At 34.2% G+C, this 27,021-nt stretch overlaps 1 protein-coding gene across 3 annotated transcripts in view; it reads left to right on the forward strand.

Moving 5' to 3' along the window:
* Positions 1-27,021, forward strand: part of Dmd (dystrophin) — a 1,613,500-nt gene that overhangs the window by 590,995 nt on the left and 995,484 nt on the right. For all 3 annotated transcript variants that reach the window (XM_023715436.1, XM_023715435.1, XM_023715434.1), the window contains exon 26: positions 16,516-16,691. In XM_023715436.1, coding sequence (XP_023571204.1) covers positions 16,516-16,691 — 176 coding nt within the window. The remainder of the gene's footprint in view (positions 1-16,515; positions 16,692-27,021) is intronic.

Consider the following 27,021-nt stretch of genomic DNA (forward strand, 5'->3'; position numbering starts at 1 on the left):
AAAGAAAGAAAGAAAGAAAGAAAGAAAGAAAGAAAGAAAGAAAGAAAGAAAGAAAGAGAAAGAGAGAAAGAAAGAAAGAAAAATTTACAACTGGGGAAGATAAGAACTAAGGTCTTCATAGTACAGCCCAATATAGGGAAACAAAGGAAAAAAATGAAATTAAGTGGGAGCTTTGATCAAATACACCAAATTGTGACAGTGCTTTTTGCGTGTTTATTCTCAGAGTCAAAACAAAATTAAAGTGCTCCCAGTTATGTCCCTAAAATATGCTTGTCTGAATAACACTAAGTTTTTCTTATTTGAAAATTCATGGATTTTAAAAAGCAGCACGTTCTGATTGCATCAAGTAAACTACACATAACTTTTAATAACCTTAAGGAACCATTCCCTAGGTATTTTCATTGTAAACATTGTTTTATTCAAAATTAATATGCATAAAAATATCATTAAAGAGAGCTCTGAACTGATTATTTAATGTAATTTGAAAAGGGACAAATGTTATTTATGATAGTATATTTTACCCACCACATGTAGCTACATGCATAAGAAACTTTAGTAATATGTACTTATACAAGTACAGTAGTCATTCATATTTATACTTTTTCCTACCATTGTAGATAAAACTGAATTTGGACATACTACATTTATTTGTTCTTAAATTTATTTATTTATTTAGTATTTTAGGGAAGGATCTACAAGATCTACAAGGTCTCCCTGCAAAGATCAGACTTGTAGTGATCCGTCTGTTTACAGCCTCCCAAGAGCTGGGATTACAGGCTGCGCCGCCACGCCGGGACTCAATTGCAGTCTCAGCGCGCCCCGGAGGCGTGGCTAGCATGGCAGGCCTGAGGATTAAACCCCAGCTGCTGTGCTGTGCCTAAACAGGCTCCTTAGTCCCACTGAGCTATTTGGCTGACCCTAAGACAAAGTTTTCCTATAAACACAATTTCAACACCTCTACTTCGCCTTTGTTAACAGTATTTGTGTGCTCCTATTCGGTCATTCTGAAATGCTCTTGAGCAGCATTTGATGGAAAGCAGTCACAGTGACTTCTTCCTGGCTTTGAAAATTGGCATGACATTTGACCATCTCCAGTATTATAGTTCCTCAAGGCCATTGCCAGCAGACTAGGATGTTGTTCTGCAAGTTCTTTTATTCCCCTGAAATATAATTGGTGCGGGGAAAGGAATTTTAGCTCATTTAGAGCAGTAAGGTGCTCTTTAAAATTCTTTCTCCTATTTTGGGATTCATTTCCCTAGTATGGTTATGCCTTTTCCAGCCTGATGAACATTCTTCCTGACAGAGTAGACAAGGGAAGGGAGCTGAGCATGTCTGCTTTTTGTGCCATCTTCATCCTTAACCTTCCTGCTGCTGCCCCAATCAGTGAACTATCATCTTTCTCATTCTTCTTTCTCTGAACAGAAGTTAAAAGGCCTTGAATGTTGTCTTTAACATTACCCCTAGCCTCAGTTCATTCTAGGCTTGGTTTTTCCTCTTAGTTCATGTGTTTCTATATTGTTCCTTTAAAACCTGTGCTCACGTCTGTGGCCCTAATGTCATTCTATGTTCATATTTTTTTTGAAATCTGAGAATTTTTCGGTGGATCCCCTGTGTAGTTACATGCATCTCATTAGACCTGATTGAGTTTGTGTTGGCTGCTGTCGCTTGCCATTATCTTTTGACTCCTTAAAACTTCCTCAGCTTATTGATATTTTTCTTTTAGACTTTAGAACTGAGGGATTGCTGTCTTTTTCTTTTCTTTATTTAATAAATACATACATGCTCCTGAAAGATTGATGCCCTCTATTGTCTTATAGATTGTGATGGCTGCACTCTTATTGTCTTATAGATTGTACACACTGATTGTTGTGTATGAGGATGAATGAGCAGTGAGTCATCTGTCCTCGTATAACCTCATTAGGTTCCTATACTCTTTTTAATTCTGCCTGCAAATAACTTGAGGTTTGACAATCATCTTGTTTCTCGGTTAATTTTCTCCTTGTATAAAAAGAATCTGAATGTTATGTGTGAAGTAACAGAAAAAACTTGGATTCACTGTATGTCTTCATTGCTAGCATAGTTAATGTCATGTATAGGTGAAGAAAGTTGGGTACAATCCCTGAGAGGGATTGTTTGTATTTTTAACCAAGGTAAGAATTTATATAAGAATTTATATGAGACAAAAAAATTTATTTTGGAGAAGGTGAAGTGTTTGTTCACTTGTTTGTTTTGTAGTACTGAGGGTTGAATCCAGGACATTCACATTGAGCTGTATTTTAAACACTTTTTATTATTTATTTGAAAGAGGTTTCTTACTAAACTGCCTTGGTGAGACTTGAACCTACAACCCTTCTGCTTCAGCTTCCCAGAGTGTGCAGATGACCAGAGTCTACCACCATGCTTAGAGGTTGTGCTTTTATGAGATTTGAGCCTGTTACACGTAGCTCATGAGTCCAGTAGGTCTTCATATTTGTGTGTAATACTCATATTCTGCTATCTAACAGAATTTTTTGTGTTTGTTAGTTGGTATGACTGTAGTGGCCACAAAAAATATACAGGAAAGATGTCCAACAGAACTGGAAAATATACAGATATTAAACATTAAATCTGTTAATTTCTATCGAGTAGTTACACTTATGAAATTGACACCTTAGTGAAAAATAGAACAATTACATCACCTGAGAAAGTTTCCTCATGTCCCCTTCTAGGTAGTCTTCAAGTTTTTTAGAGCCCTATGTGTCTCATTTATATCATCATTAGTTTTGTCTTAACTAGAATTCATATAGATGAATCATACAATATGTACTATTTTGTTCAGCACACTGTTTGAGATTCATCCTGTGAATACATCAATGATTCATTCCTTTTTCTCAATTACTATTCCATACTATAAGTATGGCACCATTTATGTCTTTTCCTGATAGACTGTTGTTAATGAGGATACTATGAATATGTGGGTACAATATTTTGAGAGGGTATGTTTTTATTTTGACTAAATATCTAGAAGTGGAATGACTGAGACTAATATTACACTTTATAAGATGCTGCCAAACAGTTTTTAAATGTTTGTGTCATTTTACAGTGCCAATGGAAAGCTACATTCACAATATACCCTTGCCAACATTTGATCTTGTCAGTCTTTTTTCTTTTTAATGTGTTTAGTATAGGACCTACAGGATCTCACTATGTAGATCGGACTCACAGTGATTCTCCTGTTTTCAGCCTCCCAAGAGCTGAGTCTCAATCTCTTGTCTCAGCATGTCCCAGGCTGACATGGCAAGCCAGGGATCAAATGCCGGCCACTGCACTCTGCCTAAGGAGGCACTTCAGGCGGCTAAGCTATCTGGCTGGCCCTTTGTCAGTCATTTTAATTTTAGCCATTTTACAAGAAATGAAGTAGTATCATGTTGTGATTGTTAATTTTCTTTGCTCAGGTAACTAACAACATTAAACACCTTAAATATTTAATTCATTGCTCAGGTAACTAACAATATTAAGCTTCCATAGATCATTCATAAAAAGTCAGGTCTGTTTAACACTCCTCCTTCCTTTTTAGTGGGTAAAAATGATTTGGTTTTAAGGCCTTTAGTATAATCAGGAGATTGGAAATGTTAGAGATATTTTCCAATTTTTTTAATATTAGTTTTGCTTTCTCAAAAATGTTTAGCATAGTTCAATTTTCCTTCTTGGGAACAAATGAATTGGCTTTGGAAAGGTGCTGCTTTTTTCATCTCTGTCAGTAATGTAAAATGGTAAACATTTCCAACTGCTAACAATAGTCTTTTCAGAATCAGGAACTCTAAAACTTTGATTAGAAGCTTACTAGGTATTTAAACTACAGAGATAGAATTTAATCATGATTTTTATCGTATGTTCTATTATCTTAGAGATGCCTTCATTATGCACAAAAATCCTGCCTTTTCACACACTAATGAAAGGCTTCCTTCATTCACGTAGTCATTTTGTCCAAAAATTTTGACTAGTTACCACTGTAGGAAACTTAAAAAAGACAATATCCCTACTTTGAAGACAATCATAAGCTTCCAAGTAAAATACTGAAATTATCTCTGAAAATGACTATTAACTCTAGCCAAGAACAGTAGGATTTTACAGAACAGATAGAGAAGTTTTAGTTGAGAATTTTTTCATGTGAGAGATAATAACTGTGTGTTGCATTTTCATTTAAAAATATATTTTGAAACTTCCTATATACAAGCACTTTCCTAGGCACTAGAGTGAGGAAAACAGTTATGGTTTCTGCTCTCCTTGTCTAATAAATTGGAATGAAAGCATATTATAAGTATAACTGAGTGTTTTGTAATAAAAGTGCTACAAGGAGCAAAAGGCTGAGGAATGACCAGGATATCTTTGTATCAGTTGAGTCATCCAGTTGTGCTGAATCACAGATGAAAAATTGGGAAGTTAATTTTATAAACCTAGAAAGGCTCCTTCCAGGGATGCTATGAGGTTCTGAATGTTATGTAAGTATTTTGTCTTTAATAGGAAGGGACTGTATATTCAGTAAGAATTTTTCAGCAGGAAATCCACTGGCAGAACTGTCCATCTGGAGGATTAATCTGGAAAGATTGTGTAGGACGTCAAGCATTGAAAGTGTCTGAGGGAAAATTGTTAGAATATATTTCCAATATAGGTAAAGTACAATGAACAGCCAGACTGGAAGGGAAACAAAGATGGTGGAAGCAACTGGCAAGAATTATAATAATAAGGACCAATAAGATAGAACTTGGACTGGGGAAAGAAAAGAGAGGGGTGAAATATATATCATCTGGTAATTTCCAGGCTGATGCATGGGAGAATACTGATGTAATTCAAACAGAAATCAGTTGGAGGAATGATCTTTTTTCGTTTTTTGTGGTACTGGAGATTGAACTCAGGACCCTGCACTTGCCAGGCAAGCACTTATTCTACTGAGCTATCTCCCCAGGCCCTGAAAGAATGATCTTAAGTTGGTTTCAAATTGCTTTCTTTAAGGTTTTAATCAAATGGAAATGTCGTGAGTGGTGGCCTAAAAGGAAGCATTATGAGCAATAAAAATTTAGCAAGCATTTACATTTAATAACTTTTTCTTATTTATATTTTTATATTTTTTTATTTTTATTTGAGAGAGAGAGAGAGAGAGAGAGAGAGAGAGAGAGAGAGAGAGAGAGAGAGAGAGGTGTGTGTGTGTGGCCAGCTCAGCCCACCAGGGGGCGAGGCTGGCTGGCATGTGGTGCTGGGGGATTGAACCGCGGTCCCCGATGCCTTGCTAAGCTTGTTCTAAGTAGGTGCTTTAGACCACTGAGCCATCTCTCCAGCCCAATAACTTTTTCTTTACACATTACACTGATGAAAAAGTCAAGTTTGCTGTAGTTAATTTTATTTCTTTTTATAATTGTCGCTAACCTTTTAGGAACTCACATGGATATGTGTGCAAGTTCTGAGGCCATTTTCCTCTTAAATTTCTCTCTTTTATTTATATTCCATGAAACCTCATTTTTGATGTTGTAGAAATATGTTGATGACAGGGAGCAATTCAGTTCTTGAGCACAATGTTTTTGGTTTGCAAAGGATGTGCCCAGTGAACAAAAGATTCACAATTTTTCATCCACTCTTTTTATCTTATTCCATTTGAGGCATAAAAACTAGTACTGAGTTAGAAAATAAGAAATCTAACCTTAGAAGTCAAGGCTTGAAGAGAAAAGTGTAGCTTATGTTTAATGCCTGCCTAACTTGATAGGTGGACATACAAGGATTAGTGATGCCCAATATGTGCTTAGATGTGAAATGTTTGTTGATGTCTCGGGGCTTCTGTAATCTAATCTAAATGCCTAGTATCAATTAATTGATATTAGACACAGGGATCTGTCTTTATCCCTTTTTATCTTATTTCTTGGCCTTTCTATTCTCAAGAGCCTGAAAAATTAAACCTTTCCTTGATAACTTGTTGTTTGTGGTAACAGATAAGACTTTGATAAAACTCAGTTATTCTTTAATGACTGTTTTCAGTACTTGGCTACTGCATAAATTCCAAAAGTTTACTTTTGAAACTTTCCCAAATGGCACACTGATCGAACAGACTGTGATATCTTGCCTACTTTTGCTCAATTTCTCAACAAATATTTCCTAAGAAATTGTGAATCTAAACAATACTCAACACTGTGCCTGGTAATGTGAGGGCTGAAAAAACACTGTCCTCAGAGCGCTCACAATCTTTCTGTTCTTTTCCTTAACATCTTCACAAATCCAGATGCACACACACATGCTTGTGCACACACAGTCACGATTATGTACCAGATCACACAATTAATTTATCCATCTTGTTCTCTAAGAAGTCTTTACAGATGTCCTATAAGATACTATTGTGTATGGTTTCTTGCTTTCTGTACTCTCTCATATTAAATTCAGGGTACTGACAAAACTACAAGTTTATTAATCATTGTAAATCCTCATATGCAGAGTATTTACTCTAAATATATGTTGAAGTGAATCACATTTGAGACAATGCGTAATTGTCTTGAAAAATTTGCCTATATTAAACAGTCATTTAGAGATTTTTTACCAGTCCAATCTGTGTAGTGAGACCTTAGACCCTATACTAAATATAAAAACAAAATAAAAATTCTGCTTAGGCAGATGCAGAGACCCAGGTCAATCCCCAACCTGCGATACTGGCCCTGCCCCTTGGGCACGCTGAGATGGTGAGTGAAACTGGGTGTGGTGGTGCACATCTGTAATTCCAGAGCTTGGAAGGCTGAAAACAGGAGGATCACTACGAGTCCGATCTGTGTAGCAAGACCCGGTAGACCCTGTACTAAATACCATAAATAAATAAATATTTATTTTACCACAGCAAAAGTACTTGAAATTCCTGTCAAAGAAGAAAAGAGAGTTCTTGAACAAGTTTAATTCCTGATCTCTTTAAGGGTAGTACAGTTGTAAATGCAAATCACATTTTCCCCATAATTTTTTGAGAGACAAATAGCAGTGAGACAGTTTCAAATCAAATTGTTAGGATAGCTTCAATAATTAACACATTGCTTACTGTCTTCCTAGTGGTTATTTGCTGTACAAGATGCAGACATGATATGCTATTTACAAACACTATTAGAACAAATCCCTCTATTCATTAAGAGAACGTAACTATATATCCTAACCATTTTGAATACACAGATATGAAATGGACATTCATTTATATATCCCCTTTTTCTGTTTAGTTCCGTCATTTGAATATTATAGGTGTGTTAACTCAGCAAAATATTCCAAAAGAGTCCAGTAATCCATAATAATATTGAGTCTTCTGCTTGACTAGCAGTGTTAGAAATTGTTGACCTGAGACCCCCACAGCTCAACATGGCACCATGGCTTTACTTCTTATACTTCGTTTTTATACTTTTCTGCTGGATGGTTAAGACCAAGATAAAGCAGGACCTATGCAACAAGAGTTGTAGCTTTGGGGTCTGATAAGGTCAGTGAAATCCCCTTAGGATTTATCCTGAGATCCTGTACCTCAGATTGTAGATCCTTTGTCAGTGTCAGCCATATGGATGAGTCACAGCCATTGCTTGGCCAATGTGCTCCCTGTGAGAGAATGAGAGAATGTTTTCTCTCTATGTGACTCTCCTTAAGCACACTCTACATCATCGATAACTTTCCTCTTTGGCCCCATAATCTCCTTGATAAGAAAATTTGGGACACTACTGAGTTACATGATGTTACAGTACAAGATCTCATATGTCCTGAGTCTTAATTGACCTTGGAAGGCTAGGGCCAAAATGTGGGCTCTCCTTGTGGCCCTCCTTTTTCTCTAATTTTGGACTAAACTTAGGTTGTTAACCCTCCAGAAGAGACGCCTATTGTTATTACCTTACAACCTAGGCTGTTAAGCTTAACCTCACTATTTGTATGAATATCAAACATCTTAGGCATAACATGGAACAGGTATTTTTCATCAAGTATTGATATGTTGAACTTTAAGTCCCTAAAAAATCACTTCTGACCATTGCTTTTTACCAGTGGAAGGTAGAAAATTGTGATGGAGAAACACAAGCAAATTCGTAGAATAATATTCTTTATTTTTTCAGATTTAGGAAATTATATTACCTCTGAACTTTCTACATTATACCCATGGTTATAACTATTGATCTCTCTGTCAGCAAATGGAAATAAAAAATAGATGTTACAAGTGTCAATAATGATAAAAATTACTCCTTTTGCTTTCTTACATCATAGTAATGCAAATATTCAATGAATCCCAAAATGTGCTTAGATTGTAATTGCTACTTTTGAATTGCTCCCAAATCTTTTCAGTGACAGTGGGAGATCTAGCCTCATGCAGAGCCAAACTCTGCTAACAAATCTTAGGTTTAATCCTGCCCATAATACACCAAGGTATATTTTCAATTCTGATATTTTCTCTGAACTCCAGACCAGTATCCCTAACTGATATTTTCCTTTATTTCTATCATCAAGACATAACGAAGTCCAATTTACCTCCCAAATATCACTTGGCTTCATTCACTTCTCTCCATTCCAGCCATTACCCCATCAATCAAAGCTGCTATCCTCTCTCATCTTTGTCATTTTACTTCTAGTCTGGACATCTCCAATCTACTCTTCTTCTTGCACCCCATTATGACCATCACATGGCACAATGCCTGATGAATAAGAGCTACACAATAACTAGTAGATCACAATGTGACAATATCTGATGGATGTGACCAATTACAATACTAAAACAGGTTTCTAGAATCAATGAATTAGATATCTTAATCGAACATTTTAGCCTGAAATTAGTTGCACATTTGCCTTGTCTTGCTTTTAGAAAACAACTTCAGACTGGGCATGGTGGCACGTGCCTGTAATCCCAGCTCGTGGGAGGCTGTAAGCAGGTGGATCACTAGGAGTCTGATCTAGTAGTGAGACCCTGAACACCTATAGATCCTTCCCTAAAATACAAAAAAAAAGAAAGAAAACAATTTCATTGCTATCTCTATACACACATACATAGACATCCTATCACCCTCTATCTGCAAAATGGCTTTAGAGTAAATACTTGTGTAGCTTCTGATTTATAAGACTCCTAGAAAGAAGAGAAATGGGGAGGACTTAAATGACCTATGTTTCTTTCAAAGAGTCTATCATAAGTGCCGGTGTTTTTGGTTTTATGCAATATGTTCCATGACAGAATACTTCACATATATCCAAAGCCATGCTAGCAATTGTGGAGAAATGTTGTATACCTCAAATCATGTTTACAGCTAAGATCACTTAATAAAAAGCAAGCATAGCTGTGGATAAGAGTTGTGATTTTATCAGAGAAAACTCAAGTTATTTTCTCAACAAATCTAAATAACTAGAGGAAAAAACCCAACTCTTAAATAGTTTCAGGTATTTTCTCTATACTTCATGTGAATGATTTAGAAGCCAAGAAGAATGGAATAAATCTGTGAAACTAGAGAATATGAACATTGATATTAGCAAAATAAAACCTATTCATTTTGCATTGTAGAGTTGTGCATTTCATAATAACAGTTTTCTTGAAAGTCATTCCATTGCCTTTGGAGAGTGGTGCAATATACGTATGCTCCATGTAGAGGTATTCAATTTATAAACAAAGTTCTACTACTGAGACATGTGTGGGGCCAGATTTAATATGAAGAACCTAGTTTCAGATCCCTAACAGCAGAAATATTTATTTTATTTGATAATGCTCTGCATGGAATCTCAGCTTTCAAATGAAGAATATATGAGGTTGTTTATTCATTTTTGTATTGTTAGGGGGGGTTGTCCAGGACATCATTTCTTGAAAGAGAAAGCTGCAGTAACTTCAGAGCATGTGGTACTTAGCGTACATTATGGTTAATTCATTTGGTATCCACATTAACAACAGTGCTAATGATGGACATATACATCAGTGATGTGGATGAGATAAACATATCCAAAGGAAATATCATTATAATTTGATATTAGGTAAATGTCTCATTAAAATAAATCACTACTGTACCTAATTTTCCTTTAGTTCACTGGCAGGAAGTTTCCTTTGCAAAAGACACAGTCTAATTCTAGTTTTAGGTGGAATTCACATTATTATTTTATGATCCTCATTATCAGGAGGAGATGAGGAATTATACCAATGAGCATATGTACTGCTATACCTCATAGGAAATCAGGTTTTTAGCAGAAATCTGATAAGAACACTTCCTGATTCCAGTTCCTGTGACAAACAGAAGCATGCATCTAATTGCAGCATTTTTATTAATGGGACAGAGTAAACATTAACTGAAGGTGAAAATAAAAATGGACCAGGACAATAAAGAAGTCACACTGGTGCTTTCTGTTTCTGAACATTCATTTGCAAAGACTATTTCTTTTGCATTTGATTTGCTTTCCAAATTATAATAAATTGTATGTACACAAAAATCTAGAAGTTGAATCTGTAGCACAGTTCAAATTTGGAAACATATCTTATGGCCAAAAGGAAACACTCATTCAGATTAGTTAACCCTCATTTTTAAAGACCAATATATGTATAAATTATACTACATAGAACTAATTTACAAATATGAAGACAGAGTAAGGCAACTTTGGAGCACCTGGGAGTTGAAGCTAAAGTTCAAAAAAGAGGGAAATTTAAAATGAGTATTACAGTTAAGTAATGAGTTTGTCCCACAAAATGTGACAGGATAGTCAGAAAAGTAGAAAGACATTTCTACTTTTATTTTTCCTGGAAATTGAAAGTAAATTTCAAGGTAGGGAATAGGAGGAGAATAAACGACAAAGGCTGAGGGAGGACAAAGATGGTCCCTGGCTGCTGGGGTGTTCAGACTTGATCATAGAATGAACAGACAGGTGTACTTTCCTCTTTCCTCTTTCTGAGCCTTCCTGGCCTTGGTCCTTGCTTCCTACCACTCTCGTTCTTTGATGAAAACTTGGTCTTCTCTCAGAAATATCTTGGCCAAATAGCTCATCCGATTAAAGGTCCTGCAGTAGGTTCAGGGACCAGGGATTTAATCTCCAGGCCTGCCGAGTCAGTGCCTCCCCAGGGCTTTCTGAAACAGCAATTGAGATGGCATCATGGGACACGCTTGTAATCCCAGCTCTTGGGAGGCTGTAAAAAGGAGGATCATTATGCGTCTGATCTAGTAGTGAGACCCTGAACACCATGTAGCCCCTTCCCTAAAATACAAAAAATAAAAATAAAAAATCTATAATTTCGACATGCTGATCAAAAGTATTTTTAGATATTTAAACAAGTAGAAAGTAAACTGGTTTGATAACTACAAACTGTACATATATATGCAATTCTACAGATACTCCATAATGTCTGTAATTAAATCTAGTAATAATTTTAGAAGATTATTTGTATTCAAAAACAATTGTCATATCATTAAACCCCTTTTTATATTTTCCTCATGCTTCCTGATTTTAATAGTCTATATTTCTTGCTTCTCTACTCTTCTTTGTACCTTGCAGATTTCCTGAATGTCACCTGCCCGTCATTCTTTCTCATTCTGTGCATCAGAGAAATCACCCAGCCCAGAGCTGATTGTGTCCCTGTTGCTGTGTGCTTGCTTGATGCCTTGGGTATTCTTGCCTTTGTGCTGCTTCTTTATAAAAATACAGCATTTGATAAAAGTTGAAATATACTTTCTGAAATACATTTAAAAAATCTGAAAACAGAGGTGACTACAGAGTTTAAGAATGCACGTGAGGTTCTAGCTTGTTTACTTTATCTTTGAGAAAAGTACCAAAAACTGCTTTTCAATTTCTTTCATTCCACAGACTCACAAGAAGAAGCAAATAAAATAATTTTAATAGGCACAGAAAAAGAAGGTAGAGCACAATATTTTTGTGAAAACACAACATAAAATCTTACCAGTTTCACAACTCACTGCAAGACTCATTTATTTTCAGTTGATCCATCAGTAAAGGGAGTCAATCTGTCTTAAAATAAATCTGTCTTAAAATAAATTATTATCAATCTGTCTTAAAATAAATTATTATCAAAATTACAAGAAAACTTCTGGATTGGATTCTTGACATTTGTTTGCTGATTAAAGGTTTGCTTCTCTATTCTCTATTTCCTTCAGTCTTTATCTCTTCCTCTCAATCATGTGTTTTCATCCTTATTTTAATATTTTTCTCTTTTGTTTGTGAGTGTTCTGCCAATTTTTTTATCTCTTCTACAGCTCCCCCAATTTGTCCTTGTACAATTTCTCATAATCGCTCCTCAGCTCATTCCTTTTCATCTGTCACATTTTATTTTCCATGTATTATGTTTTCATACATTTTAGGAAAGCTTTACAAATGTACTGTTCAAAAATTTATGCAATGTTTTCATATAAAAGGTAGTGGGGGTTTTTTCACACTCTTCCCTCTATAAAAATGTAACCATTTCTTCCCTGTATCTTTCTTCTCCCTCCCCACAACAATTTGACCACACTTGAAGGATTTAGCTATTGACATGTTATTTTTCTATAATTTAGGAACACTTCTTGATGTAAAAAGCATGAACAAATTTAAGAATGACTCCCAAGTTGGAAATCACCCCCTTCTTGCTTTCCTGCAGATCTCTGCATCTGATCCTACCCTTTCTTTCTATGCAAAATAGTGTATCTATTTTGCATACCTTCATCCCCTTCCCCCCTTGGGATTCTAATTTGGGAGGCTCAAGGTGGTTTTTATATTTTCAAAAAGCTCCCTAGGGGAGACTGATATGCATTCCTTATTAAGAATGAATGCTTTAATATTGGAATCAAAACATAATAAGCTTTCTTGCCATGATGAATAATCCAATAGATTTAATTATGATTTTCTTTCTGTCTAAAACTAAGATGATGTTAATTGGCAGAGAAATAGATAAGGATGCCTATGACAACAGTATATTAATATGATATCAAAGCTTAGAAATTTCATTGGTAATGAATAATTTACTACTTAAAATATTTAGAAGCTATAGACTTCAAATTAATTTGTTTTTTTGCTGTGTGAATGAACTTGATTAAGATTTTATATTTAATTTTGTAAATAAAATGTTATCTTTTTTCTTGTTTAGAGGCTAACAATAAAACACCATACGAAATTTGTATTTCTTGTTTTGAGCCTTCATTTTGCTTTTTTAATACTACATCATGGAATATTCTTCCTGAGTAGACCACACAGTATAAATATTTTTCCTGGTTATACAAACTTCTGATAGAAATGCAATATGTTATTTAATGAACTCCTCTTTATCAAAATTTTAAAAAATCTAAAGACCCAGATTTGGGATTCTATATAAATGAGATTTATAACTAGCAATTTTAAGTGATTGCTTCACTCTTTGCTATTCAATTCTGTCCCCTAGCTGTTAAACAGATATAAAATCCTTGTTGATTCTACAATTGGAAGATAAAAGGCACTGCAGCCATCAGCCATGAGGTAATAGGGCTAAGATCAAAAACGCAAAGCAAAGAGGCTGAGATAAATATTCAGAAGCAGATTTACTTTATAGTACTGTGACCAGCAATGAGGTTTCCTTCATTATTTAGGCAAGACTGAAAGGCACTTACTCTACCACTTCATTACTCAATGTTGTTCCTGAACCATGAGCATCGGTGTCCCCTTGAAGCTGGTTAGGAATACAACACTAGAGATCTTCCCTCAACCTACTGAGTCAGTGTAACAAGATCTCCAGGACATTCTTGTGCACATTCATGTTTGAGGAGCAAGTTTATAATGTGTGTCCTGTGCATTTTTAAAAACATGCTATTAGTTATAAGTATTGGACACTACTGACAGCACAAATATCTCTGATTTTTCCCTTCTAACTGCCTCCATGACATCTCTGTTTTAGGCAATTATTTTCCATTTCAGAAGTCACTCATAATTGCATGAGCCAGCTTTTTCCCAGGCTTTATGGATTGTTTCTGAATAGTTCTATCACCGCTAGCTTTGCCTTTCTGGTCTGTCGTGAAAATTTTAGATTTGGTCCCCATGCTTAAGCCCAGATACCCATTCTAGCTTGTTTGGTCTTTCTCTCTGCCTTATCATTAGTCCATCCTCTACTTCAGAATGTATTCAAAACCACCACTCTCATCTAGGTACAACCATATTTAAAAACAAAATTGTTTTATATTGACTTCTAATGAATTTCAAAGTCCTTAACAAAAAAGAAGCCCTTTTTTCCTAGGCCATAACATGAACCTAGAGCTGCATCTCTCCCTAAACTCAGGTGCTCATCCAATGACATAGAACCCATTTGGATATTCTTGATCTGATCATGGAGACTACACACCACGCACCTTGACTTCTGCCATCCTGCTGCCTCCTTAAAGCTCCTGGTGCCTAAATTCTACACATTCTTTTAATTCTAAAACCCAGTAGAGGGCTCCTCTGTCCATCTTGTTCAGATCATCCCTTTTCAGATCTACTCTTCACTGAGTCTCCTGCCTTCTTTATCTTGCTTCATATAATATAGCAAATTAACCTTCACACCAGATTATATACTCCTGGAAAACCAGAAATTGTGCTTAATTTTTGAATATCTAGGATGCCCAATGATATGTGTCAATACTAATGTTGATGATGAGATTCACCTTCCTTCCTTCCTTCCTTTCTTTATTTCCTTCTTCTCCCTCTCTTTATTATTTCTTTCCTTCTTCATTCTTTCTTTTCTCTTGTTTTCTAGGTCTTTGACTCACCATTCATGCATTCACTAAACAGAAATTTATTTATTTATTTATTTTTGTGGAACCAGGGATTGAACTCAGGCCCTTGCTCTTGCCAGGGGAGTGCTTATTCCACTGAGCCATCTCCCTGGCCCCCAGAAATTTATTGAAACTTCTTGTGCATCAATACAGTACTGTATTAAGCAACAGGGCACAGTTGTGAACTACCCTCAAGAAATTTATGGTTTAATGGGATGATAGCCACAGTGTATTATGACTGATAATCCTGTGACTAAGGAGTGACGTCACATATAATGTGGGAAAGAGTGAGACATAAATAATGGAATAAAGTCAGTAAGTTGCAAGAACATGTCATGTGTTTACTAAAAAAATAGCTCATGGCATTCAAGAGAGTATGGACAAGACAATTTGTGAATCAGTCAAAGAACTTCATGTATTAATCATGTAGAGGTTGTTGTGAGGCACTATTTTTTTCATTATTTTTGTTGATTCATATAGCTTTTGCTTTTGTTTTTGCTTTGCAGGGCTAAGGACAGAACCCAGGGCCTTGCTTATGTTAAGCAAGTGCTCTGCCACCAACTTATATCCCCACCTCCAATTACGGACCCTTTTAAATAATAAAAATATGCAGACTACATTTTTAGTTGTAAAACAATGCAATATAAATGTAGTAAAAATATCAAGAATTTTTTGTGAAGTGAAAGTGTAAGAGACAATTGACTCATTCTCAAAAACCTACATTCAATGATTTATTTGGTGAACATATTCTGTAGCCAAGTATTAACTTAGTACTAGGTCAAGAAATAGAGGAATGTAAGAGTATATGACAATTTGAGTCAAATGTATTAGAAAGACTATTTTACATATTGTCACTATTTTGTTATTGTCACCATAAAAATTTGGGTGTCATTTAGATTTAAATACAAATATGTCTGAAGTTGGCATGTGTTATTTCAATTTCTCCATTTTGTATTTAGTCATATGTTAATTTATTTGCCATAAAATACATTATATTTTTAAGCGAAAATAAAGATAGAAATTTTTATTTACACATACAGCATTTTCATTTATATTCACACTTGGTTGAAATAGACTTTTTTAATGGAATAATTTTTCCAGTACTTTATTCTTTAAGTTTCATTCAGGATAAAAAAGAGAAGATATTTAAGCTTGACAACATCAATGACTCATAAAAGTTTTCTGGTGGCTAGAGATTATTTTAAAATGTATTACTGTTCCTTAGAGGTTTCTTGATGGGCTTCCCTGAAAGCAGTTAATTCTCAGTTTTATGTGGTTTTATAATAATTACACTGATGCAAACAGAAATTGAAATATATTTCCCTTTAAATAGTATTTAATTTTATTTAATAATCTCCAAGTCTTTAAAAAATATAATTTCTAAACTACATGTTCTTTTTCACCTCTCATATCAGCAATCACTGAGAAACCCAAATATAATACTTCATTCATGTTTAAGTTTTACAACTCTTCATAGACTATTAAACATGGAACATCATTGTGGGGTACAAGAAAATGAATTTGTTCTTGAGGAGGTTTCCAACTAATTGATTTCTAGGACATCATAACATCCTGTAGCTGACAAGCTTACAAAAATAAAAATTGGAGCTAAAATGAGAGGTGATTTCTTGATGACGTATCAAAGGTGTCTTTCTGTCTTGTATCCTTTGGATATGGGCGTGTCAATTTCATAGAGCAACTTTCTCATGGAGATTTTGCATTTCTTTCTCTCCCAGTACAAGTGCATGTGGTCTTACATTGTTTAATCTTGTCTCAAATAAAAAGACAGAGGGCTTCACTTTTGTTTCATGTTTTTTATATTTTATAGGAACTCCAGGATGGCATTGGGCAGCGACAAACTGTTGTTAGAGCACTGAATGCAACTGGGGAAGAAATAATTCAACAGTCCTCAAAAACAGATGCCAATATTCTACAGGAAAAGTTGGGAAATTTGAATGTGCGGTGGCAAGAGGTCTGCAAATTGCTGGCAGAAAGGAGAAAGCGGTAAGATGCCATGTCAAATCGGAATACTAAAATTTTAGCAGGGCTATTTGAACTTTTAAAAAATACTTCATGAAACAAGATTATAAGCTGAGTGAATGACAGAAACATAAAAAGACCCATCAAGTTCATCAAGAACACTAAAGAAAAATTTTATTTTTTCTTCTCTAGTACTAAAAGATATATTTGTTGTTACTTAGTGCTTTTCAGATATTTTCAACTTTGGAGTTTGTTTTAAAATTCACATGACTTATTTTTGAATGGCTTCAGTATATTCTGACTTTAATGAGCTACATCACAAGTATTTTTAAAAGAAAAGTCTTATGAGTGACTATTTCATAGCAAAGGCAGTTCTTTGCTTAGATTATTCAATCGCTATAAATGTGATTTTTGTGCTAAAAATATGATAGCAATATTTACTTCTAGTTCCACTACATTTTTGTTAGTACCTTCCTAAAGTGGCATTTAAGCAAAAAATAGTGAAATTGAAAGGGGAAAAAAATCCAAAAGGTTACTGTTGAATTCAATCATCATTTAACTTTCCTTGGAATATATTGTGAGCACTGAAAGCCAAATGCAAACTGGGGCAGTGGAAAATCACAGATATTTTATAAATGGATTGTGTATTACGCTTCCAGTTGACAGCAATGCTTCTTGTTTCATAAGGGAGGACTTGGCCTTTGCTTACCAAATGACACTATTGTGAGTAGTGAAAATTAGTTCTGTTGCCAAACTCTTTCATCCGAACTATCTACATAATAGGCAGATTTTAATATTCAGGGTTGCAATAACTCAGTAATGAACATTTTGATTAAGATGTAATAGAAAGAAGGGTTTAGATTATGTATATTGTATTTTCTTACCTCCTCCCTTTTCTCACATTTCTGACTTTGGCACAAAGCAAACACAATAGTTGATATCCACATATACATATAAATCTTGGAAAAAGTAAAGACTAGCGACATCCTCAAGTATGTGTTTATTATACCTTGGTTTAGAAGATATACTTGATTATACAAACATAAAATAAAAACGCACAATTTGTAGCTAAACATCTTCCTTGAGCAGTGCAACACTTTTTCACATTAAAATAATTCTATTAATTGCATAAGTATTCTGTTATTTAAATAACTAAAATGTTGATACTATAAACAGGTATAGACTTGTGCATCATTTCTAAAGCAAGCTCAATCTAGTTTAAACTTAAATGGCAGAAAATGAGAGAATTAAGACAGATTGAATAAAATTTCATTAAAACATATCTTGGAGGGCCAGGGAGATGGCTCAGTAGGATAAGCGCTTGGCTGGCAGTCGCAGGGATCTGAGTTCAATCCCCGGTTCCACCAAAAAAAAAAAAAAATCTTGGATATACATTCAATTTAACTGATTGAAAGATTCTTTTCAATATTTATAAAGTATTATTTCTCATTTTGAAATACTTTACTTTGTAATAGCTAAATAGAATATATTATTATTCTCTCAGATAACTCTTATTTGAATTTTTAAAACCTTGTTATATGTCTTTGGTTTCTAAATGTAAATTTTCATTTGTAAATAAATGAGACAATAAGCCTGTTTCACAAAGTCAGCTCTAAATTTTAGATCCCTCTAATTTTATTATAAAGTAGTATATGCTGACTCTTTTATGAAATATTAGCCAAATTGTAGGTTAATTACAACTAGGGATTTGGCTATAATTGGACTGAAATAAAATCTCTCATTTAATATTTTGTCCTACATTAAATAGTGCCCATTTGTGTTTTAAAAGGTTAAGATCAGCTTCCTTGGGGGTGTTTGTTGTTTTTAAACTTAACTTTTAAAATTGCCTACTTCATGGTGCATTTTAAAAATAAATGCTAGTGTATTTAAATTTGCATTGTTATATTTCTGTCATACTTTTTAAGATTCTTAAATCTTTCAAGTTTTAAATGTAAAACTGTAATAAAATATAAGTGATGTCAGTTATCTGCATACATTCACAGCTCTTTCCTACTTTCTAGTAGGGAATCAAGTTCAAATAAATAGTATAATATCTCATAAAGAATATATTAACCTAACAATTGGGATAGGGCCGTAATCGCAAAACTGTCATTTATCAGTAGCAACACAAGTAGAAGTTAGAGGGAAGTAGAAGTTATTAATTGCACAGGTGAAAAATAAAAAAAAAACTTACTCTATTTAACCATAGTGTTCTTCATTCACAAAGGCCTTTAAATGCAGCTGTTAGAAATATTGAATATTTCATAGTCCAAGGGTACTCATAAAAGCAAAAGTATCACTGAGGCAAAAAAAAGTCTGTGAAAATTATTTGTTTTTTTTTCTTTTTTCTTTTCTTTTTTTTTTTTGTGGAACTGGGGCTTGAACTCAGACCCTCGAGCTTGTCAGGGAAGCGCTTATTCTACTGAGCCATCTCCCCAGCCCCTTATGAAAACTATTTGGAACTAAATGTCCACATAATTTTAACCTTTCTTTTTGAAAATTCAGTGTATCAGTACAGTAAAATGAAAATGCTCAGAAATGTTCGAATTGCAGTGGACATCTATTAACATTAGTCTATGTTGGAAACAAATGAAGTATAAAATACTCAATTACCTGTTCAAATTAAGATACGAAGTTTACCTTTGCTTCATTTAGGTACCGTGGGAATTGGATGACATCTATAGGTTTCAGCCTGATACTGATGACTTTTGTGGTGTGTTGGTCACCAACATGATCTTTGTAAACAGGATGCAAATTACACTCCCAGATGCAAAAGGAAATCATAGGTTAAGAAAATCAGCAGGACTCTTATGCAAAGAATTTTTAGCCTGGATACTTGAATGCAGTTTGAGAGATGCCATGATCTTGAGTGGAGAAAATTTACCTCTTTGTGTTCACTAAAGTCAAATTGAAATTCAGTGGGTTTTTTTCCATGAGAATATGAAGAAAAATTACAGTAATATTAATTATATCATATATTCATATCTCATTAGAGTCCTTGTAGGGATCTCAAATATGATTATGCTTATTTCATGCTATTCTTTTACTTGTACAAATTTGTAGAGTATAATGTGACAGTATGAAATCTATACATACATTGTATAATGACTAAAGAAGTGTAATTAACATTCTCATCTTAAACTTTTTAAATTTTTGATGAACATATTAATGTATTTATGTGGTACATTGATGTTTCATTAGATGTGTACAATATCTGCTGATCACATCAATTTAATTTCCATTTCTATTTCTTTATCAACACTTTGCCTTTTGAACTTTTGAGTTACTTTCTTCTAGCTATTCACACAATATATAACAGGATACTGTGAACTAGAATCACCCTTCTGTACCATAGTAGACTAGAAATTATTATTTCTAGTTAGCTCCAAGTAATTCAAACATTCAGTACATATTATATATGACTTGATGATCCTAGTACTTAATTTATTAATTAAAAAATTACATGTATTAATATAGCACAGTTTTGTTTTATAATTGCTTTAGTATTTCAGTGTGGATGGTTTCTTTCAAGTCTCATATGTTGTAAATGATGAACTTAAAAATCTTATTCTGAGGGGTTCTAGGCTTTACAAATCACCATTCATTTGGGAGACCACGTGAGTCACAGGGATCCATGACGTTAAAAATGAAATCAACTGTTTCTAGACAGATTTGTGTTTATTTATGCATGTTTCCTATCCTCATGTATTATAATTTCAGTCAATTCAGTGTGCAGTTACATCTTTATAAACTTATTTTCTTCTGCAGTTCCAGGAGAGGATGTATCAGGCAAAAGACTCCAAGCCCTCAAGCAATGGTTTGCTGATAAAATATAATGAAAAGTATTTTAGCTAAGATTCAGTCAATAGATACAAGACTGAATGGGCAAAGGAACAGGTGATTAGGAATGGAATCCCCAAACTGAAAAATGTCTGTATCATAGCCCTTGCCAATCAAAAGTTATCTCAACAAATTATGTTTCCTCTTTATCTTAGTCAAATGCAATTCCCATTATATAAACAATAAGGCTAACATATGTTGAGCATATATATTCTACTAGTATACTAAGAGGCAGCACATCTGGAATTGCTACAACTGGTGGACTGAAGCAGGAGGATCAGAGACTTGAGTCCAGCCGGAGCAACATAGTTAGACACAGCTTGGCATAAAGGGGAGGAGACTGAGAGATGATAGATAGATAGATAGATAGATAGATAGATAGATAGATAGACAGATGATAGATAGCAGACTGGCTAGAGGTATAACTTAATGATCGAGCACTTGTCTAGTGTTGTGCTCAAGCCTTTGAATTCCATTCCAAGTACAGCAAAAAAGTTAACATACTTTAAGGAAATGTTTTTAATCTAAATGTTACTTTGTAAAAATATTTCTTGAATATATTTTTCAACATACTTGTTTAACTGAAAATTTGCAAGTCTTCAGAGCAGTTGAAAAAATTAGCAAAATGGATGCCCATATACCCAGCTCTCCTCCACCTTTGTAGTCAAGGTTCGTTAACATTTTGCCAGATTTTCATTTTCTTTCCCGTTCTTCCCTTTGCCCTCTCACTTTCCAAAACCAATATAGAATCTAATATGCACACATGCACACTTTTGTTTTTACATTTGCAAGTAATTTATAAACATCATTATACTCCATCCCTAATTTTTTTTCCACACACCTCATCTTACCATGTATAGTCAATGTTTATCATACCAAAGAAAATTGAAGATGATACCATATCATTATTTAATATCTAGCCCATATTCAAATTTTTCCAATAGGTCAAACGTCTTTTTATTTGGAAAGAGTTCTATCAGTATATCATATTGGTTCATGCATTATATTTTGTTATTTTATTGATATTCTTTGCAGTCTTAGAACAGCCCTTTCATTTCTTTTTCTTTGTAATGAAGTGGACATTTGAAACTTTTTTGATCAGTAGGTTCAAATAGTTCCCCACTTTTTAAAATGCATTTCTCTGATTTATTTATTTTTTCCCACTCATAGTATCATTTCACTTATTCTATCTTCTCTGATTTTCTGGTAAGTTGGTCTAGGCAGGACTTGCAAACATATAAGTAAAATATTTTTGGCAAAAATACTTCATATATGATGCTGTGTACATTGCTTTTCATCTTGCAGAGTTGCATTATATGAGGTAGTCACATTCTGCTGAGATTCTTTCAAATTTTATTGCTCACTTAAGGTAGTGACCATCCGATCTTGTATTATCAAGTCATATTTTTCCTTTGAAATTGATAGATCATATAATGGCATTAAATATCCATTCCAGATCTTCCCCTAAGTCACTCACTATTAATTTAAGGCTTGTAAAAATATTTTTTTCCTAATTCTGACATGATCCTACATCTACCAGCTGATATATATATATATATATATATATATATATATATATATTCTTATTTATTGATTTAGTGTCCAGTGAATTACAGGTATCAACCCTGTCCAGTGGGAGCTCCTTCTACTCGGTTTTCCCAAGTTCACCTTGGACTTTCCCTGCCCTACTTTTGGAATTAAGCATTTTTCCCCAGTCCTTGGAGAGAGTCTTCTTTAGGCAGAAGCCAAGTTATGAGCAGAAGCTCTTTTACAAAGGAACGTTGGCACCTTTCTGGGGAGTAGTCTCAGGAAAATAATGTTTTCATATTACTTTTTCAAGAATGCTTGACAAATCTCTTTCAGCGTGCACACAAATTCAAAGTAAGGCTAGGCATATTTAGAAGGCCTTATTGTGTAAGGATTAGTGTTGGATCAGTAAGTTATTGATTTAAACAATAACTTTAAATCATAACTTGGTTTACTTCTGAATTATTGAACCATCATTTACCTGTATATGATATGTGCTTCTTTGCCAAGCAAATTAACCATGTAAATAAGATAATGGGAGGCAATCCTGAATGTACGTGAGGGGAGAAATTGTTGTTTAAAAACCTTAGTTCACTGTTTTCATGCAAATGATTGCTTTTAATTAGCAATGAGTCTTATCTAATTCATTAAAGTAACTCTAGTCGGACCTCTCTTGAAAAAGTCTACATTTAGATATTCCTTGCAAAGCTACCATTTCTCTCATAAATGTTCCTTAAATATGGCTCCTTGCTAATTGAAACTCCTCTACACAAATTGCTTTCTGTTTCAAGAAAGGTTTTCAGCATTTTGATTTCCTTAAAATTAAAAGCCAAAATTGTTACCATGATTCAAAATCCCCTCCTACTGCGTGCCATCATAAAGCGCATGCAGCCTATCTATAGAAAACAGGCTAAAAGCCTGCTCATCTATTCACCACTTTGCCTCCAGGATCTCTCCATTTCTGATTCCTGTCCACTTGCTCTTTACCTGAACTCCTGAAGTTTCTCATCCATCACCAGTTTTGACCTTGATTCCCTCTTCACTCAGCCAAGAGGTTGAGAACTGAAGGTCCACAGGCTATATCCCACTCTGATGTTTTTGATGAAGCACTGTTTTAATTTATTAGCAACATTTAAAAATCGAGGGCATTTATATATTTTCAGTGTGGCTTTTTTCTTCTTTTGAAAATTTAGATCTGGCTTCTATGCACTCCTCCTTACATTCTCTCTTGGCACCATCAGCTGTAACTGAGTAACAGATGTTTCAGCCTCTTGCTACTCGAAGTGTGGTCTCTGGTCCGGAGCACAAAGTTCACCTGGGAGTTGCTAAGGAATGCAGAATCTAATTAATCAGAGTCAGCATTTTAACAAGATTTCTAGGTGATTTATGTGTACATTAAAATTTTAGGAACCTGGCTTTGGGTAAGCAAACTTTGTCTTCAGTTTGCCAAAACAGTCCTATTTCCCTCATTTATTTGTTTTCTCACAGACGTATGACTTTGTAATACCTCATACAGATCTGTGGAAGATGGTGGTGGTGTTAGTGGTGGTAGCGTTGATGATGGTAGTGATGGTAATAGCACTTATATTGCCAGGAATATCATTTTTATTCAAATCTGCATTAAACCAAACATGTAAATCATTACACTTCACATGGTCACATAGGTTAAAAATAAATCTAGAGGCAGAACCGATTTTTATAGTGCTATAATGTTATCACATTTCCATGGATAAATTTTCAGCTGTACAATTTGGATTATTATTATTATTATTATTATTATTATTATTATAGCTCATATAATCCTAATAACAATCAGAGTATGAGACAGTGCTTTTCGGCTTTGAATAGTCCTAAGGTAATGGGAGCACAACCTGATAAAGTTCCTCCTTCAGCTTCACACATCTAGCAGTATTTAAACCAGATTACAGACCTGAACAGTCTTATTCAAGAGTCCTTACTGTAGCCCTGATTTTCCATCATTTACCTTGGTTTTGATCTGTAGTATTCTGTAGAAAGAAACTTCAGTTTCTTTCCTCTAACCATTCACATAGCTGTTCATGTTTTGTAGCAAAAGAATCTGATATAGAATCTGTTCTGACCTCTTTCCAGCCCTATTGTCCATCATTCCCACCACTTTAACTTATGTCTCAAGCATAAAATATCCTGAGTTTTTCTTCCTTCCCCTTTTACAAAAACTAATTTACTTTAGTTGAGTCACCCTTCCCCTTATTTTCTTTTTTCTAAAAACTTTTAGCCATCTCCCAAGGTCCAATAAATGTACTTTGAATGTGACTTTTTGTTCTCAAATCAAAGCAACTTGTTCTCCTGAGATTCTCTTTGCTCCTTTTTATAACTTAATATAACATTTAAATAATATACCATATACCATTGTGAATTACATATTTTATGAGACTGAAGGCTTTGCAAAGACAAAGTATTATCTTCTTATCTCTATTACCCACAGTATTAAGCAGAAAGCCTTATATGTGTTAAAAGGCCAATAAATATTTTCTTAATTCAAATAGTAAGCATTTTTATTCAAATCTGTATTAAAACAAACATGTAAATCATTAAACTTCACATTGTTACATAGGTTAAAAATAAATCCAGAGGCAGAACCCATTTTTATATTGCTATAATGTTATCAAATTTCCATGGATATATTTTCAGTTGTACAATTTGGATTAGTTCTTTCTAATCTCAAAAATTGGAAGGAATTTTATTAATAATGAAGATATCAGGTGCTCTTCAAAATTTAATATACTTAAGAAGAAGCAACTCCAATCTCCATTGCTGCTTATAGCAAAATGAAGCTCTTTGTTTCAAATATTTTGTACATTTATTTCTCATTGTATTCCAACCAATAAATTTTAGGGAAATTAAATAAAAGTTTGTTCTGAAACTGGATATATTATCCTCATCCAGCCTATAGCCACAAGATGTTTTAGATGCAATCCATATTACCAAAGAGCTATTTTTAGGTTGATCAAAGAGAAATGTACAGACATTATTATCCACAGGTGTCTCTGAAAAAGCTGATCATTTCCCATCTGTTCTCTGATGACTCTTGAAAAGCTTTCAAGGGCATTCATAATTCTTCATCAAAGACTTTGAAAAATTAGCTTCATAGTTAATCCTTTTATGTCATATTTTATTCTTTGCAACTTGGCAAGTTCTAGCAAAACCAACCAAGTGGAGCCAAATATGCTGTTGCACTGGCTGGTATTGACAGTATCACTTTCTATAGATACACAAGTGATTGTACTTTGTGCTAGGCCTCCCATGAACTTTTATGTGGCTGGGGAAGTAGGAGTTAGGAGGAGTTGTTAGGAAGGATGATCTCTGGGAATGGTCTTAAAGGATGAGTGGAATCAGGAAATGAATGTATGAGCATGCTAGAGAGAAAAATATCATATGGCCAAAATCAATGAAATAAGAAAGTTGGCTACATTAAAATACTACACAAAGTTCAGAATAAACAAGCTTAAATAACTCCCATTTCATTTGCTCATTTAATTATCCTAAGCTCTTCATTCTCTATGTAAAAGCAACTGCCAATGTTTTATTCCAAACTTAATGCCAGATACTAATAATCTATAAATGTTTAGGAGAGTTTTTCAAGTAACCATTCTAGCACTATGTACCTCGCCTTCTACTATCTGAGAACATTTCTGTCAAGAGTCAATAATGTCTGGTTCCCAAACTGTTTACACTAAGTATTCCTGTTTCAAAATATTATTATTTAATTGAATGTCATACAAATCAACAGCATAGGAATGTATAAAGGTAAGTCTGGTTTCTATGAAAACTAAAATGCTTTAGGAGATTTGATAAAAGAGATCACATAAAAATTACTACTGAATTAGAAGTAAGGAAGGCACTGTTGAAGATTAAAATTGGTGGAAACTGAAAATCTGGAAAAGTATTTGCATTCAGGTTCTCTTTCTTTCTTTCTTTCTTTCTTTCTTTCTTTCTTTCTTTCTTTCTTTCTTTCTTTCTTCTTTCTTTTTTTTTTTGGAACCTAGGATTTCACTCAGGCCCTTCCACTTGCCAGGCAAGTGCTTAACCTATTTAGCTATCTCAGCCCCAGCTATCCTCGGCCCCTGTTTCTTTCTACAGTTTGTAGATCTGACTCCACTTTAAGTGAACCAAAATAAAAGTGTTAAGTGATGGAATGTAGAAGAGTTTTGTGTAAGACAAGACACACAGACAGCCTTACTCCAGGAAAAGCCTTGAACCTTAACCCAACAAGAGGAGAAGGAATGACATTTTTGTGTTCTATAAAAAGTGTTTCAATATGTGTAAATGCCTTTATATAATATCTCCACAATTTAACAAAATTTTCTCAAAAACTATCTACCCAATCATCCTAGTTAGGTTTAATAAAGGACTGCCTTTTGTACATCTAAAGGATAAGTATGATATGATAAATGAAGCTGTCAAGATAGATTGTTCATAGAAGATTTAAATCACAAAGAACATTTTTCTGGGATAGGAAAGCCTTGAAATGGTTTACAGTTAAACCCATAGACCCCTCTGTTGGTTGAGCTCTATGGAAAATACACTGAAACTGGTAACAAGGTGTCTCCAGTTAAATAGTAATTTTGCTGTATTTCAGATGAAGTACTATGAGCAAGCATCATAGAACTTGCAGAGATGTGACATATTCAAGACATATTTGACATAGAAATAGAATAATTTGGTAAATGGTTAGATGAGGTAGTTAGTGGACAAGCAGAGTATTCATGTTCCCCAAAAGAATGGTGATAACTAAGATAAGAAATAAAAAGAGAGAAACCAGGTAAGAGGAGGAAAGAAAATCAACTATGGAGAATTCAATTTGAGATATAATTAGAGCGTGTGTGTAACATCAAAGGAAGTTGGTCAAGAAACAGGGATTTGGATCTGTAAGTCTGAATGTCTGAAGAAACATAGGGGGTGAAGACATCAAGGCATTTTTTCTCAGTATACAGATAGTATCAGTCTG

The sequence above is a fragment of the Octodon degus genome, unplaced genomic scaffold, assembly GCF_000260255.1.
Source record: "Octodon degus isolate 3935 unplaced genomic scaffold, OctDeg1.0 scaffold00041, whole genome shotgun sequence".
Lineage (NCBI taxonomy): Eukaryota > Metazoa > Chordata > Mammalia > Rodentia > Octodontidae > Octodon > Octodon degus.